The sequence below is a fragment of the Oryctolagus cuniculus genome, chromosome 12, assembly GCF_051225735.1.
Source record: "Oryctolagus cuniculus isolate XC-2025 breed Fujian yellow rabbit chromosome 12, ASM5122573v1, whole genome shotgun sequence".
Lineage (NCBI taxonomy): Eukaryota > Metazoa > Chordata > Mammalia > Lagomorpha > Leporidae > Oryctolagus > Oryctolagus cuniculus.
Window position 1 is genome coordinate 53913842 of NC_142878.1, and position 20732 is coordinate 53934573.

The 20732-nt window shown below is 41.8% G+C and overlaps 1 protein-coding gene across 51 annotated transcripts in view; it reads left to right on the forward strand.

Moving 5' to 3' along the window:
* HNRNPC (heterogeneous nuclear ribonucleoprotein C) overlaps nucleotides 1-20530 on the forward strand; it is a 56351-nt gene extending 35821 nt beyond the window's left edge. For 17 of the 51 annotated variants that reach the window (XM_070053203.2, XM_070053204.2, XM_070053214.2 and 14 more), the window contains 4 exon segments: nucleotides 10644-10801; nucleotides 11377-11490; nucleotides 11733-11893; nucleotides 11993-12739. In XM_070053203.2, the coding sequence (XP_069909304.1) occupies nucleotides 10644-10801; nucleotides 11377-11490; nucleotides 11733-11893; nucleotides 11993-12076 (517 nt within the window). In that variant the 3' untranslated portion in view covers nucleotides 12077-12739. 51 annotated transcript variants of the gene reach the window in all.
* Nucleotides 20531-20732: the final 202 nt, after the last annotated feature.

Here is a 20732-nt window from a genome sequence, read left to right on the forward strand (position 1 = left end):
GTTTCCTGCTGGTGATTTGGGAAAAACAGCAGAAGTAGTTACACCTCTGCATCTATAAGGGGCATCTGTTGAAACTCCTGGCTTAGATCTGGTCAAGCCTTCTTGGCTGATTGAGTCATTTTGGGAAGTGAATCAGTGGGTGGAAGATCTGTCTCCCCTGTGTCTCTGTAACTCTGAAATAAATACATACGTCTACAAAATAATGTGAGAATAAGTTCTTGTATGGAGAAAACAGTAAAAAGCTGATAGTTTGTCTTATTAGAAGTTGACATCAAAGGTTATAAGAAAAGAGGTTATAGGGATTGAGGAATTGTCATAGTTTGAGGGAATAAGCTGTTTTGTGGTTAACACAACCTGTTTGGGTAGATGGTGGAGAAAACTAGTTCAGATGAATGATGTAATATTAGTATTTGAACCATACGTTCTTATGCACAGTTTTAGAATTTTAGATTAACAAATACAGAAAATATGGATTAGAGAAATTAGATATCATTTAGACCAGAGGAGCTGTTGCCTGCCTTACCTGCCTTTTATTTCTCTGACTGAGGTACTGAGCAACTCTGGACCATTGAATATGTGTTTGAAAGGAACTCACTGAAATACTGGTTTTGAAGTTTTGGTAATTTAAGGGAGACTGTCTTCTTGGGAGGGCATATGATTCAGAAAACAATGAGAGTTCTTATCTATCTTCACAAAGCTAATAGATAATTTCTTCATGTAGAGAGGGTACATTATTTAGGCAGTTTTTTCTAAGGCCCACTGTTTGTAATCTTTGGAATATGAATGCCAGGAGCATTTTTGATGGTGACATCCATTACTTGTGTAGATAAACATGAAAACAAAGCTGATATTTTATTGGGCTTTGTTTTTTGATAATTATAGTCATTATTTCTCTTGCATTCTTTTTAGGCTAATTTCCTATTTTTATTGTGCTTATCACCAGTTACCTTAGATGGGAGGTATTCTTTTTTAAGATTTATTTATCTGTAAGGTATTTGAATGGCACGGATTTACAGGTAGAGAGGTCTTCCATCCATTGGTTCAGTCCCCACATGGCCGCAGTGGCCAGATCCGTGCCAGTGAGGAGCGAGGAGCTTCCTCTGGGTCTCCCATGTGGCTACAGGAGCCCTAGCACTTGGATCATCTTCCACTGACTTCTTGGCCATAGCAGAGAGCTGGATTTGAAGTGGAGCAGCCAGGACTTGAACCTGCTCCCATATGGGATCCTGTCACTGTAGGCCGGCAGCATTACCTGCAATGTCACAGCGCCAGCCCCTCCTACTTTAACATAATCCTAAAGCATCTTCTGATTAATCTAGATAGGGTTTTCTTCATCCAGGTGAACTTTGATACTCTCCTTTTTTTCCTTTCATGGGGATACCTATATGAGAATGCATCTAAAAGTTTGTTAGATAAAGGAATTATAATGTTTATTTTGGTCCAGAAACTTTGAAAGTACAGATTCATAATTTTTCCACAAACATTTTGAAATGACTTATTTCACATAACTGTGTATCAGGACTGGCAGGATAATGCTGCCATCTGCAACATTGGCATCCCATAATAGCAGTAATTGGAGTCTCTGCTGCTTTGTTTGAATCCAGCTCACTGCTAATCCTCCTGAGAAAGCAGCAGCAGATGTTCCAGTTAGTAAGGGACCTTGCCATCCATGTGGTAGACCAGGATGGAGTTCCTGGCTCCTGATCCAGACCTAGCTGTTGCAGCCATTTGGGGTGTGAACCAGCAAATGGAAAACTTTTCTCACCCTCTGTCACTCTGCCTTTCAAATAAATATTTTCCATAAAATGAGCAGTGTATTATGCTGGAGCTAACCAACTTATTCATTAGTAATTTTCCATTTTCCTTGTAATCCAGGTTTAGGCAACTAGAAACTCACGTAGAGGGAATTACACACTATGTGGCAGTTTTGAAAAGTAAAAGTTTGTACTAAATGGCCTTATTCCATTTTTCCATATTACATTTTTTAATGATTTTATTTATTTGAGGGGCATAGTTATAGACAGAGGGAGAGACAGAAGGAAAGGTGTTTACCTGCTGGTTCACTCCCCAGACAACAGCGACGACTGGAGCTTGGCCATTCCAAAGCCAGGAGCCAAAAGCTCCTTCTGAGTCCTATGTCGGTGCAGGCGCCCAAGCTCTTGGGCCATCTTCTACTGCTTTCCCAGACCACAGCAGAGAGCTTGATCAGAAGAGGAGCAGTCAGGAAACAAACCAACACCTTTATGATTTCTGGCGCTGCAGGTGGAGGCTGCGCCAAAGTGCCGGCCCCTCTATATTCTGTTTTACAAGCTTTTTTGGGGAAGGGGAGCAGGGGAAGATTTATTGTAAAACTGTGATTGAAAATATCAAGGCCGGCGCCGTGGCTCACTAGGCTAATCCTCCGCCTTGCGGCACCGGCACACCGGGTTCTAGTCCTGGCCGGGGCACCAGATTCTGTCCCGGTTGCCCCTCTTCCAGGCCAGCTCTCTGCTGTGGCCCGGGAGTGCAGTGGAGGATGGCCCAGGTGCTTGGGCCCTGCACCCAATGGGAGACCAGGATAAGTACCTGGCTCCTGCCATCGGATCAGTGCGGTGCGCCGGCCGCAGCGCGCCGGCCGCAGCGCGCCAGCCGCAGCAGCCATTGGAGGGTGAACCAATGGTGAAAAGGAAGACCTTTCTCTCTGTCTCTCTCACTGTCCACTCTGCCTGTCAAAAAATAATAAATAAATAAATAGATAATATCCAAAGACAGAAAAAAGAAATCAATCCCCAGATAGTTTTACAGTTAGGACCAGATTGAAGCCAGTAGTGAGGATCTTCCTCTGGGTCTTCCACATTTGTGGCAGGTACTGCAGGTACCTAAGTTAATGGACGATCATTCACTGCCTCTCAGATGTATTAGCAGGAAGCTGATTGGTGGCAGTTTAGGTACTGGTGTCCTTTGTGTTTCTTTAAAAAAATTTTTTTTTATTTCTTTTTTGACAGGCAGAGTGGACAGGGAGAGAGAGAGACAGAGAGAAAGGTCTTCCTTTTGCCGTTGGTTCACCCTCCAATGGCCGCCGCGGCCGGCGCGCTGCGGCCGGTGCACCGCGCTGATCCGATGGCAGGAGCCAGGTGCTTTTCCTGGTCTCCCATGGGGTGCAGGGCCCAAGCACCTGGGCCATCCTCCACTGCACTCCCTGGCCACAGCAGAGGGCTGGCCTGGAAGAGGGGCAACCGGGACAGAATCCGGCGCCCCAACCGGGACTAGAACCTGGTGTGCCGGCGCCACTAAACGGAGGATTAGCCTAGTGAGCCGCGGCGCCGGCCTGTGTTTCTTTTTAATCCACTGTTCTACCATGCCTGATCCTGTCCAATTTTTTTGATAGCCCCCTTTGGAAAAAAATTTTTTTTTTGATCAGATTTTTCCACATATAATAATTTTGTGGATCAGCTGTGTTGTGCCATTTGTTCGTGCTTTATTTCTATTGTTGTACTGTTTGCCATGTATGGATGTTTCTGTATTTTGAATAATATAGGTATCAACCTTTGTGTGGCATATCTTTGCCTTTCTCTTGTGTGTGTGTATATATGTGTACACACACACACACTAGAAAAAATTTCTGGGTTATGCTCATTCTGTTGGTGGTTTTTTAGATTTTATTTATTTGAGAGAGAGACAGAAACGTCTTCTCATCCACTGCTTCATTCCCCAAATGGCTTGTGCCTCAGTGCCAGACCATGTGTTAGTTTTTTTAAGATTTATTTGAAGGTAGAGTTACACACAGGAGATGGGAGAGGGAGATCTATTGCTCTTCCATGGCTGGTTCACTCCCAAAATGCTGCAACAGGCAAGGCTGGGCCGCTCCATAGCTATGAGCTTCATTCAGGTGTTTCACATGGATGGCAAGGTCCCAAGCACTTGTGACATCCTTGCTGCTCTCCCAACCATTTTAGCAGCCAGCTGGATGGTCCTTTAGCTGCCAGTACATGAACTGGTGCCCATGTTGGGTACTATCCCTTTGTGTAACCTTTTGCAGAACTCCTGTATTTTCCCAAGCAGCTGTACCAGTTCACATACACATCTACCGTGTCTAAGGATTCCAGTTTGTGCACATTTATTGTGTGTGTGTGTGTTTTTTTTTTTTCTTAAGTCATTGTAGTCTAGGTGTGTAGAATACTCTGATTTGGAAGGGTTTTTTATTTTTACTGTTTGCAGGGTTTTTATTTAGCATTTGATGTTTTTAAAGCATTTGATTTATTTGCTTGAAATGCTGAGTTACAAAGAGGGGCAGGGAGAGAAATCTTTGATCCCCTGGTTCACTCCCCAAATGGCTGTCATTGCAGGGACTGGTCCAGTCCTAAGCTAGGAGCGTAGAAGTCCATCCAGGTCTTCCATGTGGGTACAGAGACCCAAGCACTGGGGAGCTGGTTTGGATAAGTGTTGAACAGCCAGGACTCAGTCCTGTACCTATAAGGAATGCCAGCACTGGAGGCAGCAGCTTACCCTGCTACACTGGGACACAGCTCCCTTTTTGCAGTTTAGACAATAGATGAATGTCTGAGGGCAATGAATTAAAGGTGAGATATCCTGTGGAACTTGGAGAAGTGATGTATGTTTCATATTTGTGCTGTTCCATGCATATGGCTTATTGGACTATGCCAAACTGGGGCCCTTAGTTATTGATTTAATGACTTTTAGTGATCACTCTAAGAGTGACTAAAACCTGCTTCTGCAGACAGGAAATTAAAGTATCCTTGTAACAGCTTTAGAATAGAGCTTTATAAGGAATGTTGAAAGAGTACTGGAAATGAGCCATTTTCTGCAGTAGAATCCACAATGAAAAATACATAATAAGGAAGGCTTTGAGCAGCGCAGTGAAAGGGTCTTCCGTGAATTTTAATAACATCACTCTGGTTATTAATAGATAATGATGGGCAGGTAGAATTATTTTATGCCAGCAGTCATTTTAGATTATGAACAGCGAGATTTTGTTTGATTCACCTGAAGATCATTTTGAGGACCAAGAAAGGAATTAAAGATGTGACGACATTTTTGATTGGAGAACCGGTTCAGAATTAACAACAACAGTGATTGGGAGAGAACCATAGGAGAAGCTAGTATGAAGGACATCACAGATCAGCTATAGAAATGCTAATTTTAAGCTCCTTACTAGATACCCACTTGGAGAGATGTTAAGTATACAGGTGCTTTGTTTCCAGATTCTGAAACCTTGATACTTCGTGAGTGGAAAGAGTTATACACAGAGAGGAGAGGCAAAGAAAGAGAGGTCTTCCATCTGCTGGCTCACTCCCCAGTTGGCTGTAACAGGCAGAGCTTCTTCCCGGTTTCCCATGTGGGTGCAGGGAGCCAAAAACTTGGGCCATCTTCCACTGTTTTCCCAGGCCATAAAAGAGCTGGATCAGAAGTGGAGCAGCCAGGACTCGAATCAGCCCTCACATGGGATGCTGGCACTGCAGGTAGTGGCTTTACTGGATAAGCCAAAGTGCCAGCCCATACAAATACTTTCTTTATCTGACAGTGGGGGAGGGGTGGGTAGCTCTTGCAGTTGCTGGTTCACTGATGTCTGGAACTACCAGGCCTGGGGCAGAATGAAGCTAGTATGCAGGAATCTCCCTTTGCCTTCCTGGGCACAATATTAGCCACCTTGGTCAGAAGAGGTACATCTGGAACTGGAACCAACGTTCCAATATGGATGCTGGCATCACAAGTAGCAGCTTACTCTGTTTTGCCCCAACACTAGCCCCATCATTTATGACTCTGATCATAGTGATTAGTGCAGAAGCATGAACATTCAAGTGTGAATGGGAAGACAAATTAGATAAAGTATGAAGAGAGGCAGAGAGAGAGGTCTTCCATCTGCTGGCTCACTCCCCAATTGGCCACAACGGCTGGAGCTGTGCCCATCCGAAGCCAGGAGCTTCCTCTGGGTCTCCCACATGGGTGCAGGGGCCTAAGGACTTGGGCCATCTTCCACTGCTTTCCCAGGCCATAGCAGAAAGCTGGGTCACAAGTGGAGCAGCTGGGACTAGAACCGGTTCCCGGTGCTTCAGGTCAGGGCGTCAATCCACTGCACCACAGTGCCGACCCTGTAAAATTTATTCTTGATGTACAAAATACTTAGTCATGTATAACCATCACTTAAATCAAAATAGAAACCATTACAGATTCCTCTAGAGTTCATTAGTAATGACTTTGTTTTTTATTATAATGGTGTATACATTAGCAGGAAACTGGAGTCAGGACCTCGAGCCAGGTATCAAACCCAGACACTCTGATTTGGGATGTTGGGTGTCTTAATTGGTATCTTTTTTTTTTTTTAATCTTTTTATTTATTTATTTTTTTATTTTTTGACATGCAGAGTGGACAGTGAGAGAGAGAGACAGAGAGAAAGGTCTTCCTTTGCCATTGGTTCACCCTCCAATGGCCGCCACGGCCGGTGCGCCGCGGCCAGCGCACCGCGCTGATCCGATGGCAGGAGCCAGGTGCTTTTCCTGGTCTCTCATGGGGTGCAGGGCCCAAGCACTTGGGCCATCCTCCACTGCACTCCCGGGCCACAGCAGAGAGCTGGCCTGGAAGAGGGGCAACCGGGACAGAATCCGGCACCCCAACCGGGACTAGAACCCGGTGTGCCGGCGCCGCAAGGCGGAGGATTAGCCTAGTGAGCCGCAGCGCCGGCTTTAATTGGTATCTTAATTTAACTGCTAGACTAAATGCCTGGCGCACATGTGAGGTTTTTTTGTTTGTTTGTTTGTTTGTTTTTTCTGTTTTTGTTTTTTGGTCACCTCTGTGGTATGGGCATGATAGTACTTGAGTTAGACTAACTGGGATGTTTAAATTAAAAGAAATTAAAATAATGGATTAAAAAATGTCAAAAAAAGTGGCTTCTTAGAAAACCCAAGGCAGATAACTAAAGAATGGGATCATTCAGTTTGGGCTGGTAGAGCAAAGTGCTACAGACTAGGGGCTTATAAACTACAACAATTTATTGTTCACAGTTCTGGAGGCTGGAAGTCTGAGATCAGAGTATCAGCATGGTTGGGTTCTGGTGAGGGCCTTAAGGTTTACAGAGGGCCTTTTCTGCACTCTCAAATGGCAGAGAGAGAACTGCAGAGCTCCTTGGGGATTCTTTTATAAGAGCACTGCTCTCATTCCTAAGGGTTCCACGCTAATGATTAACTACCCCTCAAAGGCCCCAGCTCCTAATATATTACATTGAGGTTAGGATTTCACTAGGATGAATTTTAGGGAGATATAAGCATTCAGTCCATTATTGATGTTGAGGGATTTCAAGCTATATATCACCCACACCAAGTATGTGTGTGTGTTTTTTTTTTTTTTTTTTTTTTTTTTTGACAGGCAGAGTGGACAGTGAGACAGAGAGAAAGGTCTTCCTTCATTGGTTCACATAGCAATTTTTTATTGCATCTGTTTTTCCTTACTTAATAATATGCCTACTGGTAAAATATAACTTGGAGTAAAAAAAAATTGTTAAATACTATATAGATGTGACCTTACAAGATTTTTATTTTTATTTACATTAAAGAGGGATAGATCGACTTTCTGCTAGTTCAAGAGCAAGAAATGCCCACAGCAGCCACAGATGGACCAGGCCAAAGCCAGGAGCCAAGAATTCAATCAGGGTTTTCCTTGTAGGGGGCAGGCATCCATCTACTCTCTCATCCTCTGCCTTCCAGCTTGTGCATTAGCAGGAAGCCAGAATTAGCAGATCCAAGGCTCAAACCTGTGGTCTCTTGATATTTGACACAGATGTCCCACATACCGTTTTAACCACCAGTTGCCTGTTCCTGTACTATTTAATTCCTTTTCCCACAAACTTTCTTAGGTGCCAGCATATAAAATGTATTTCCGTATAACCTAAGCATATCATCTCATGCTTTCAGTTATCTCTGTAGATTTCTTGTGTTCACTAATTTGGCATAATGTTTTGTAAATAGTTGTTAATATTATATTGTTTAGGAAATAATGACCAGAAAAAGTATACTTATTCAGTACAGATGCAGTTTTTTCTTCCAAATATTTTCAGTCTGCAGTTGCATCCACAGATGCAGTACTCAGGGCTAACTGTATTAAAATTTGTGTTTTACTCTTTGGATTTGCATCAGAGAAATTTAAAGTACAGCAGAGATAGGCAAATTATTTTAGAAGTCAAAATTTTTTGTAAATATGAGTTGAAACTGCTGTTCTGTATGTTTCATGTAACTTCAGTCCTCCTAAGGCCAAACATAGAGAAATAAGATTTATAGTCCAGTGCTGTGAACTGCAGAGTGTTGATCTGCTAGCTCATTATATTGAAGACTGGTGCCTGTTGAATATGTGTGTTGGGAGAGGTAGATTATATTTCATTCTACTCATAGACTCTATGGCATGAGCTCATTTTCATGGTTAAAGTGAGAGAAAATGAATATAAAAGTATCAGTATTTTGCAAGAACAGTAGCAGTTCCAGAATAGTGGTATTTTCTAGTTTCTGAATCATTATTTGGAAGAGTTTGAAGCAGAAGATCAAAAAGTTATTATAAAAATGGAAATGTAGAGGCCGGTGCCGCTGCTCAATAGGCTAATCCTCCACCTGCAGTGCCAGCACTCCGAGTTCTGTCCCGGTTGCCCCTCTTCCAGTCCAGCTCTCTGCTGTGGCCTGGGAGTGCAGTGGAGGATGGCCCAGGTCCTTGGGCCCTGCACCCACATGGGAGACCAGGAGAAGCACCTGGCTGCTGGCTTTGGATCAGCGCGGTATGCTGGCTGCAGTACACCGGCAGCACTAGTATGTTCATGGCAGCATCAGAAATACCTGGGCCTTCGTTACATTAGTTGCTTAAGAAAAACTGGTTTCTATGGTGTGTTTTGCTTTTCTTTGTTCTATAGGCTCTTTTTTTTTTTTAAGCATACAATGTTAGGGACATTCTATAACTGATGTCCATGAAAGAATTTGTGTTTTTGAGTTTTTCCAAACAAATGTAAAAGATGTTAAGCTATCACTTTGATGTATTACTGCCCATGAATGGGAATGCTAAGTATTGATTTAAGACTTCAGGGATGAAAAATTCTGATGGAAAAGGCAGTTGAGCAACCAGTGTATATTGTGATTTGCTTGACAGAGTATTTAGGCACTAGTGAATGGTGAATAAGATAATAGTCTAGGGGCCGGTGCCATGGCACAGCGGGTTAAAGCCTTGGCCTGGGGCACCAGCATCCCATATGGGCACCAGTTCTAGGCCTGGCTGTTCCACTTCCTATCCAGCTCTCTAGTGTGGCCTGGGAAGGCAGTGGAAGATGGCCAGGGTCCTTGGGCCCCTGCACCCACGTGAGAGACATGGAGAAAGCTCCTGGCTCCGGATTGGTACAGCTCCGACCTTTGCAGCCATTGGGGAATGAACCAGCAGATGGAAGACCTTTCTGTCTGTCTCTCTGTTACTTTTTCAAATAAATAAAGCTAATCTTAAAAAATAGTCTAACTGGTGGACTTTTGAATGGAATTTTGCATAAATTGTTAGTAGTATCTTTATCACAATTTATGCCTAGCTAAAACATGCTGCTATAATATTTCAACCACTTGAGATAGCTGTGTTATTCTCAGATCAGATATGCTGGACATTGGCAGTTTTTTGTAGTTCAGCCTAATATTTCTAGTAATTTATGTTTTTCTTGCTGAGAAGATCAGGGATTTGTCTAATAGTACCTCTGTGTTTGGCTGTATGTGAACTGTTCATTGTAACATATATATGAAAAGTGTTAGGCAGAGATAACATTCCCTGTTAATACTGCCATAGTACCAAGGGCCATCTAAGCATATTCGTTGAATAGGTTTTTGTATATGTAGTATGTTTTTTTTTTTTTTTTAATAAGATTTATTTATTTAATTGAAAGAGTTGCAGTGAGAGGGACAGAAAGATGCAGGTTCACTCCCCAGATGGCCATAATGGCCTAGGTTGGGCCAGGCTATAGCTTGGAGTCAGGAGCCTCCTGCTGGTTGCAAGCACTTGGGCCCTGTGCTGCTGCTTTTCCCAAGCCACCAGCAGGGAGCTTGATCTTAAGCGGAACAACTAGGCTGGCATTTCAGGCAGCAGCATTACTTGCTATACCACGGTGCTGGCCTCTCAGGTGGTATTTTTTTTTTTTTTTTTTTTTTTGACAGGCAGAGTGGATAGTGAGAGAGAGAGAGAGAAAGGTCTTCCTTTTGCCGTTGGTTCACCCTCCAATGGCCGCCGCTGCAGCCGGCGCACCGCGCTGATCCGATGGCAGGAGCCAGGATCCAGGTGCTTTTCCTGGTCTCCCATGGGGTGCAGGGCCCAAGCACCTGGGCCATCCTCCACTGCACTCCCTGGCCATAGCAGAGAGCTGGCCTGGAAGAGGGGCAACCGGGACAGAATCCGGCGCCCCGACCGGGACTAGAACCCGGTGTGCCGGCGCCGCAAGGTGGAGGATTAGCCTATTGAGCCACGGCGCCGGCCCTCTCAGGTGGTATTTTGTTGAAGAGAAGTTGCTATAGTGTTAAGGATATTTCGTTAAAGAGTAGAGGTTTTCAATGGCCTTTTGAATGGAATTAATAAAGAAATGAAAACAACAGATGTGTTATTTTATAAGGGCGCTGTTGAATTTTGCTTGTTTCCTTTTATTCAATAGGATGTACAGCTACCCAGCACGTGTTCCTCCTCCTCCTCCTATTGCTCGGGCTGTAGTGCCCTCTAAACGCCAGCGTGTATCAGGAAACACCTCAAGAAGGGGAAAAAGTTTCAATTCTAAGAGTGGACAACGAGGATCTTCTTCCAAGTCTGGAAAGTGTACGTGTTTTAATTTTTGATGCTTTTTGTTTTTGAAATGGTGTTGGGGGGAGATGCAGTCGTATGTTTAGCTTTTGTGCACATGGCTTTGTACAATCAAAAATAACAGATTAAAGTGATTGTTAAAGGGTCAACCCTAGAGTACCTTCAGTCTGTAACAACTTGGTAATTGGGAAAAGTCATTAGATTTTACAAAGCTTGAAGCACCTATTTTTAGGAATTGGCAATCTTAATATTAACCTTAACTAGTATTCCATGTGAAGATTCATTTTGTTTTTACTTTTCTATAGTTGAACTCTTGTAAAGTGAAAACATGTAATTCTATAAAACATTACAGAAAGTACCTTAAAATACATAGTAAAATACTGCTGCCACAGTATCTAGCACATTAGATTTAGTTTTCAGTTTCCACCTCCAAAAGGTTTCAGTTACAATTACTTGGACCATCAGTATTGGCTCCATTTTTCGCCAAGGATTTTCTGTTGGCTCCTAGTGTAGTCTAAGAGGAATATATTTGGTGACTGGCAGTTTGTGGTATGTATGATTCTAATCTAGGGTTTTAATTTGTATTACAGTGAAAGGAGATGACCTCCAGGCCATTAAGAAGGAATTGACCCAGATAAAACAAAAAGTGGATTCTCTGCTGGAAAGCCTGGAAAAAATTGAAAAGGAGCAGAGCAAACAAGGAGGTAAATGGTGTTTCTGCTTATTAGATGTAAGAATGGGTTAGTTAATTAAGATAGTTGGAAGTATATTGTGGAGTAGTGGGATATAAAGCAATTTAATATGGAACTTGCGCAGTTTGAATTGGGAATGGCATTCGTGTGGGAGGATTTAGACATGTGCTGCAGTTCTATGATCATTAGTGGGGATTGTCTACATCCTGTGGACATTACTTGCCCCTAGACAGACTTGTCCTTCTCATCCCCAGTAGAGATGAAGAATGATAAGTCAGAAGAGGAGCAGAGCAGCAGCTCCCAGAAGAAAGATGAGACTAATGTGAAGATGGAGTCTGAGGGGGGTGCAGATGACTCTGCTGAGGAGGGGGACCTACTGGATGATGATGATAATGAAGATCGGGGGGATGACCAGGTGAAAACCATGGGAAAGGAAAGAAAGAGGTGGTGGAGGGGGGATCAGGGACACATGGAGTGCCTCTAACTCCATCCTATTTGTGTCTGTTTCTCACAGCTGGAGTTGATCAAGGATGATGAAAAAGAGGCTGAGGAAGGAGAGGATGACAGAGACAGCGCCAATGGCGAGGATGACTCTTAAGCACATAGTGGGGTTTAGGAATCTTATCCCATTATTTCTTTACCTAGGCGCTTGTCTAAGATCAAAATTTTCACCAGATCCTCTCCCCTAGTATCTTCAGCACATGCTCACTGTTCGCCCCATCCTTGTCCTTCCCATGTTCATTAATTCCTATTGCCCTGCGCCTAGTCCCATTTTCACTTCCTTTGATGCTCCTAGTAGTTTTGTTAAGTCTTGCCCTGTAATTTTTGCTTTTAATTTTGATACCTCTTTATGACTTAACAATAAAAAGGATGTATGGTTTTTATCAGCTGTCTCCAAAATAATCTCTTGTTAATGCAGGGAGTACAGTTCTTCCCATTCATGAGCTCAGTAGTTGCTTCCCTAACTGCAAAAGCCATCTCATTTAGTTGAGTAGCACCTGCCAGCGGCTTTGAGTTAGAAGTGTGTGCTACCCCACATACGAGTGCTGTGTGGGGCTGTTCAACACAACTGTAACAATGTATTTTTGTGAATGAGAGTTGGCATGTCAAATGCATCCTCTAGAAAAAAAAGTAGTGTAATAGTCTTAATATTTGTTTTCTAAAGTTGATACTGTGGGTTATTTTTGTGAACAGCCTGATGTTGGGACCTTTTTCTCAAAATAAACAAGTCCTTATTAAACCAGGAATTTGGAGAAAAAAACCCTGGTTTTTTATTTTTTGTATTTTGTAATTGTTTAATTTCTTTGTTTTACAGCAGCTTTCACAAGCCCCTAAACTGTGCTAGATATAGTTTTCTTGGAGTCATTATGCATACCAACATACACTACTCAAATTTCATTGAAGTGGTTGTTGCATTAAGAATTTAAGTACCCTTGACATGGGGTAGAATTCTCTGTATAAACCCCAGTTAACCTACTGGATTCTGAGTTTGTGCCTCAGTGTTACTGAAAATAGGAAGGTTCATCCTTTCCTGGTCTTCTGTAGTCTGTGCCTTCCCAGGTAACTGAGAACATAGGGTTCTACATCTGTTTTACTTCAAATGAACTTTAGTCCATATATATGGATTCATTCTCCTTTTCCCCCAACTTGATTAGTTGTGGTTTGGGGTCATTGTACCTGTTTAACCCAGACTTCTAAAGATAGATGTATTGAATTAGCTGTGAGGTTTGGGATGCTTGCTTAGTCTTCAAAGGCTCAGTTGATTTTATTTTATACTTCAGTTTGTTTCAACCTAGCAGGTTTATGCAATCTAACTTTGGATCCTCCAAAGTCTTTCATGTATCATAGCATCCTACCAATTCTGGGCAAAAATCATACTGTTTTTAAATGTCTCCTAGGTCATTTTATACAGCAGGTGAAAAAATAGAGGGAAGAGGCTGAACTATGGGCTACTCTTGGGGGGCCCTGATACACATTGTAACAGTAGCTTTGCTTTTTTCAGTTTGATCACATAGTTCTACCCACTCTTTTCTGATCTGATATGATCTTATATGTTACACAAACTTTCAGCCAGTGAACCGTGACTAAAAAATAAACCAGATACCTTAAAAAGTATGAAGGGCCTAAGATACTGATAAATTCCATTTAACACTATGGTATTAGCCAGCAGTGTTTGCATGATACTAGACAGATTAGTCCCAAATTGAAAGCATCCACTTTTCCCTTCACTGGGTGATGTATTTAGCATATATTTCTGGTATTCTGGTTATTTTGTTATATGAAATTAGTGGTTGTGGTCCCATAGGAAAATTTCATAGGAGAAGAAACTGGAAAACACTTTTTGATAGAGCACATGATGTCACTTTTCAAGTAGATGCATGTTGAGTTTATTATAGACAAAGCTGTCTGTACTTTGTCTTAGGGAAGACACACTCATCCTACTGTAAATTAAATTGCCTCATGTAACTAAGCAAATGGTATTCTAAATCATAGGTATATTCATTTAATATTTGGGCTTTAAGGTTTCTTGGCCAAAGCTAAGCAAACATGACTGAAAGAGTATATGGTAAAATCAATTGCAGGTAGTATAAGCTAATAATTGTTTAGAGGAAATCATAGGTTCTTTGTTTGAAGATTAAGGGGGCCCCAAATCTTGTTTTAAATTCTGGGGGCAAGATTTAAAACAAGATTGATTTATTTCAATATAGTGTGAAAGAATGAAAGTTTACTAGCATGCAATAAAATATAGGAACGTAGTCTGTATGCTTACAGAAATACAGTTTTCCAACAGGGTTGGAAAAGCAGGAGAAAGAAGGGGATGATTTTTAAAAGTAATCTTTTGAAAAGATGGTGCATAATTTTGCTAATTGGGAGTGGAACTCAGTGGATGTGTCTTTCTGCTGCCTCACTAGTGGAACAGTGCTGTCAGGTTGATACAAATGTCAGGTATAAAATTGCTGGAAAAGATGACTTCTGCCAAATTTCATTTCAAATGTTAACCTCATGTTTGAGACCAGCAAAGATTCTAAGAGATTAGTACCAGTCAACTGTGTTTTAAATAATCTGTTTGAACATAATAGAAACAAAGTTTTGGATAGATTGGAGCGGAATAAGCAAGAGTTTAGTGAGGATGGAGTAGATAATTTGATCAAGAAAATTTCACTTAAGAGGTGTGAGAAAAATCTGATAACTCAGTACTTGATGAAAAGTTGATAGCACATAGGATAGAAATCAGTGACTAGTTGAGTGAATTACAGAGTAGGAGCTACTAAGTTTGCTTTATTAATGGTGTACCTCAGAAAAATAGGAGTTACTTACATTGCAGAGGAGATTGATGTAGAGGGATAGTCGACCAGCATTCAAGTTTTCCAAACATTTATGGAAAAGGGTGTTAGAAGGTTTGGAATGTTGATTTTTCATTAATCCCATGGAAATAAATCAAGGCCTTGAAAACCATAGTAGTGACTTTATTCACAAGTTTTATGAAAAAATATGAAAAAACAAGGCCTGTATAAAGTGTTTGACTTGAAATTAGAACTATAAAAGAGTGGGAGAATGGTGTAATGTGGTAGGTAGATGCCAAAACCAGAGCTGTTAATGGGAAATTGAAGCCCAAGAAGGACGGTGATAAGGTTTGCCGTGTTTACTTTCAGTCCTAAGCATGTCTTTTTTTTTTTTTTTTTTTTTGAGATTTATTTATTTATTCGAAAGTTAGAGTTACACAGAGAGAGAGGCAAACAGAGAGGTCTTCCATCTAATGGTTCACTCCCCAGTTGGCTGCAACAGCTGGAGCTGCACCCATCAGGAGCCAGGAGCCAGGAGCTGCTTCTGGGTCTCCCACGCAGGTGCAGGGGCCTAAGGACTTGGGCCATGTTGTACTGTGTTCCCAGGCCATAACAGAGCTGGATGGGAAGTGGAGCAGCCAGGTCTCGACCAGTGCCCATATGGGATGCTGGCGCTTCAGACCAGGGCGTTAACCCACTCTGCAACAGAGCCGGCCCTGAAATGTCATTTTCTTAAGTGGTGCAGTGGAATAAAAGATGCAAAGGGACACTTAACCTGACACAAAATTTTGCTTGCACAAAAATAACTCCTACAAGTTTTTTCACAGATTTGTAAGTAGGATATTTAGAGTACTCTCAAATTGTGTAATTGAGTGATTCTCAACCTTGAGTGTGCACTAAAATTACCTAAGAAACTTTAATAGTCTTGATAATCCAGATGTGTACTTATGTGCTTTGGGATTCATCAGTATTTTAAAAGTTGGCTGGGATTTCAATTTGCTGCTGAGGTAGGTTACCACTTCACAAAGATGCAAAAATTGTCGTTTGATAAAGAGTGGAAAGTGAAGGGTTTGAAAAATAGGAAATAACAGGGCTTCATGAGCAGATGCCTGGGTGATTGGCTCATGTGCTTGTAAGAAGAGGCCCATCCATGCCTCAGTTGGGCATTAAGTGCAGTAGCAGGTAATAGCTTAAAGGGTGAGTGTACCTGCAGAGTGTGAAGGGACCCACAGAGACATCTGAGTAGGATTAGAAGGTGAGAGGAAAGCAGGGCTCAAGGGAAGAAAACAATGAAGTCATGGTTTTCTGAGGTTGCAGCAAGCCATGTAAAAGCCCAAAAAACTGCTCATCATTCTTAGAGTAACACTGCTAGGGAAACTTTCAAAATATGTTAACATCTAGCATTTGAGCCTTGAAATGTGTCTAGTATTCCTTTGGAACTGGGCTTTAAGTGTCACATGGCTGGCTGTTGGATAGCACGGTAACAGCACTGAAGTTTCTAAACAAGTCCTGGCAATAGTAACTAATGAGATTTCTAAATGTCTCATTTTCCAAATTCATTATTGTTTTCTAGTCTCTAGATCTTAATGTCGTAGATTTCCCTGTTATGAAGGCATGTAGCCTGTTGCAGACTTAGTCTGTGTTGCCCAAAATTTCAGGCTCTTTGAGAACTACTTTAAAATAGGAATCAAGTCATTTACAGAGGTTTAAATTATTTTTAGCATGGTGCTAGGCAAATATCTTAATGTGCCAGCTTCTCAAAACAGCCCTATTAGGTACAGATGGAAGGAACAGTTTCAAAGGGTTCCAGAGAGCTAGGAGGTAGGAGAGTTAAAATTCCAATCTTTGATCTGCCATCCATGGACTTTGAAATTTAGAAGAGGAAATAACATCTTTTGAAGTCCTGAGTCCCAGGAAAGACAACTACTTTACACTACAGGTAACAGACTGGGAACCCAGAATATCTTTTGAGAATAAATAATTTGCACCATTTTTCTCTCCATTGTATCAATAAAGAACCAGAATGATTCAGAGACCCAATAGTTGCAAAAGCTTAATTAACTAGAAAATGCTTGACTAAGCAGAAATTTCTGCCATTCCTTGTAACTTGCTTGGGCTCCAGGGTAGGAATCCAGAGAGTACTACCTCTCCTGCCCATCTTAGCTCCTCTGGAGCGTCAGAACACCATTTATTTTTAACAATATTTTCCAGCTCATATGATAAACTCACTAAAAGTGCTTTCCTTGCAGAAATCACTGTCAGTATCAAGTTAGCATATGCAATTTCTGCCCTGTTTTTGGCCTCCTCCATTATGAGCACATGTCAGGGTAATTGCAACGCTAAAAAGACTTCCAAAGGCACCTACTCATGTGAAAGTGGTCCATTCACATAGATAACTCACCTTTCTGTCTTCCACAAGTTGCCATAATGAATTTATGATGTGAATTTTGGGTACAAGTCTGCCCCTGCTCTGGAAAATAGAAGATTGGTCCCAAACTACACCTGTTTACAGCGTGTATCCTTCTCAAGGGTACTTCAAAGCCCTACTTGGCTGTGCTGGAGGAATTTCCCAATTACATGATGATTAGTGGGGTCAGTGTAGTCTGAGCCATTCACCGGTCCAGTCTTACCCAGAACTGCACCACTACAAGGTTCCTGATAGGAATTGTTGGTTTCTCCAGCCAAACTTGCCCTTTTTCCGGAATTGTAAAGCTACTCCCTCCACAAAAGCTACTTAGCATCAGCTAAATTATTACAGGGTTGCAGACACACTGGAGTGTAGCTATCGGAAAGTTTATTAACTGGAAATACTGAGATGGTCTGCTCCATCAATGTGAGGTTCCCTATCCTGGGCTGATGGTTTACCTTCTAGGAGTGTCCTAGCTTTTGGCCATGTGTGCTAGGAGCAGCCCTTGGTAAATCTAACGTTTTAGGGGAAATCCAGTGACTCACTGTTAGTCTGACTACCTCTGGACACAGCCTTAGTATCCACTTTCCAACTAGGAATGCAATCTTTCCAGGATTGTACTGGCCCTGATGTTTGCGCCATAGCTTGTGGATCAGGCAGGTGGTGGCACTTGGTAAGATTGATGCTGCCTTGTCCTCTACTGAGTGTAAGGATATCTTTCCCTCAGAATCTCTTGGGTGAGGAGTCTGCAGTCTGCACGTCTTGGGAAGCCTCATGCTAGCTTTGACGTGTCTGGTAGTCTTGGTGGAACCTTTTCCTCGTGGATGATAGTGCCTGCTCTATAGACAACTTTTTCTTTTTCCCTGCCTTTCTGTGCCTTTGGGGTATTACTATTTCACTGATGGAAAGTTTCAGAGTCATGTTCCATTTTTGCAACTTTATGACAATTTTCAACTCCCTCCCCCCCAAGTTGTACTTTGTAACTTCAGGATAATCCTAGGCATAATTTTACATGCAACATGGTCACATCTCTTTCCCCCCTTCCCAAGAAGAGAAAGCTGTAGTTAATAAGTACATACTATTATGTGGCTTATATAAATGTATGATTGTATCTGCTGTGTTGTGTAATAACACTTGTTTTATGGTTGCCGTTACAATGCCAGCTAATCTACAGCTTGGTTCCCAGGATTCAGTCCAGGCTGTCATCACCTTTCTTGGCTTCTTGTAGTAGCCTCCTGTCTACCCACATGCTCTTTGGTCCCTTTCCAATCATACAAGTGCTATGATATTTTCAAAACATGTAATCATGGCACTTCTTGGTTCAATACATTCTGGCTTTGCTTGCCCTGAGGATAATAAAATTTCTTAGTCTAGTCCACAGGACCATAGATATTCTGACACACCACTGTCTAGTCTGTCTCATGTGCTCCTAACATTCAGTGTTCCAGTCACATTCAGCTTGTCCGCCTTTCAACCTCCCTGCTACCTTTGCCCATTTGCTTCCCCAGTTAGCTTTTATTTCATCCTTCAGATTGCAGTTCTCCAAGTCACTTTGTCTAGGAAACCTACTTAAAAAGGTTTAATTTCAATAAATTAGGTTTAATCTTTTCCTTATCTAGGCCAATTGGCTGTCAGAACTAGGACTCTCAGCACCCCTAGTTGTAGTCACGCTCTTCGATTTGTATGATTTTTAGTTTTTCTTGCAAAAGAACTGAGCAGAGGCCTTATCTGTCACTGTTAATACATAGTGTTCGGCACAGTGTTTGAAATTATATTGAATGAGTGAGGGAAAGGGGAAAGTGAAGAATTAGTCTTGGGCCAGGCATTCTTGGAAAACAAGGCTGAAGAGTGACTTCATTCACCCAAAGGAGTGTTGGAATGCTTTGTACCTGTCTCAGAGGGTGCATTGTTAAATTTCACTGCCCCTACTTCTGACTGTAATAGGTCTTAAAAATCCTCAGTAATTCCTTATCTTAGGCTAAGGGAGGGAGGGGCATTATCTAGAAAAGATGGCCCGGCCATGGCAGTTAACCTTTCTTTTCTTCTCTCATAAAGCCCAGTCTTCCCTTTGTAGGCAGCTCTTCTACCCTGAACACCTGCATTTTGTAAGTTCTGAAATTAAAATATACAGTTACTTTAAAATGGACACACAATAATGATTTAAAAAGTGGGCATGGCCGTTTAAACACTTGTGATCAAAAATGGAACATTACCAGCACCTTCTGTGATCACATCCCGTGATCATTCAGGGTTACACTCTTCTGACTTGTGTCAACATAGATAGGCTTTTGACAGTTTTTGAGCTGTATATAAATGGAATAGAATTTCATTCTACCCCTAGGAACAGAGCTGGAGAGAAAAACTTGGATGCACATGTTACTTGGGGAATGATTCCAAGAGGCAGTTCTGGGGAAGGCAGGGAGAAAAGTTACGGAGAAGCCAGTAGTCGGATGTCACTGAAGTTGGGTACACTAGCCTCAGAGTTGTCCAATGGATGAGAGGCTAGACTATTGATAAACTGGCTCCTGTTCACAGTTGATTGAGGTATACCCCAAGGAAGTTCACTTGCCCGCAGTTCTGAGCTGTAAGGGGCCTTTCCAGGCTCTGGCAGCATTGAAGGACATTTGGATGTTTTCAGTTTGGGTAATGCTGCTGTGAGCATTCTTGTCTGTGTCTGGTGAGAAGGCATTTGTGTCCATTTCTGTTGAGTATATGATTGGGGTGGAGTTGCAGGATCTTCAGTACATGTATATTCAGCTCTAGTAGATATTGCCAAACCATACATTCTCACCAACTATATATGAGCATTTCAGTTGCTCCCTAATGTTGTATTGTCAGTACTCGGTATTGTCGGTCATTTTGATTTAAAGCTTTTTAATGGGTATGTAGTGCTATCTCATTCTGTTTGCTTGCTTTGCAGTAAATTTTATTGACAAATAATTTACATAAAGCGCACAGATCATGTGTACAGCTGTTAGTTTTCCCACACTGAACACATAAAAAGCCAGCAAGAAGTCAAGAAGTGGAGCAGCAGCAGCACTCCAGCAACACCAAGCATGCTCTCTTCCAATTACTGTACCACTACTGCAAGGATGTCTGTGATCCTGACAACACAGATCTGTTTTGCCTGTCTCCGAACTTCAAATAAACGGAATAATATATTATGTAGTCTTCTGTGTCTGGCTTCTTTGGCTCAGCAATATAGCTATACAGTTCACCTGTGTTGTTGCATGTTGTAGTTGCTTCATACTGTTGTATATAGTATTGCATTGTAAACATACAACAAGTTTTCCATTCTGTTAATAGGCATATGAGCTGTTTCTAATTTTGGCTATTATGAATAAAACTGCTATGAACATCATACAGGTGTCTTTTATTGAGCATGTGTAAGTATTTCTGCTGGATGTAAAACCAAAAATGAAGGGAGTGGAGTATCACGTCGCATTGTTTACCTCTCTGCTCTTTTCTCTTTTTTTTTTTTTTTCAGATTTATTTGAACATCTTTAGAATAGTTTTAAATTTACAAATGGCAAAAAATTGTGAGGTAATAATACTTTATATAT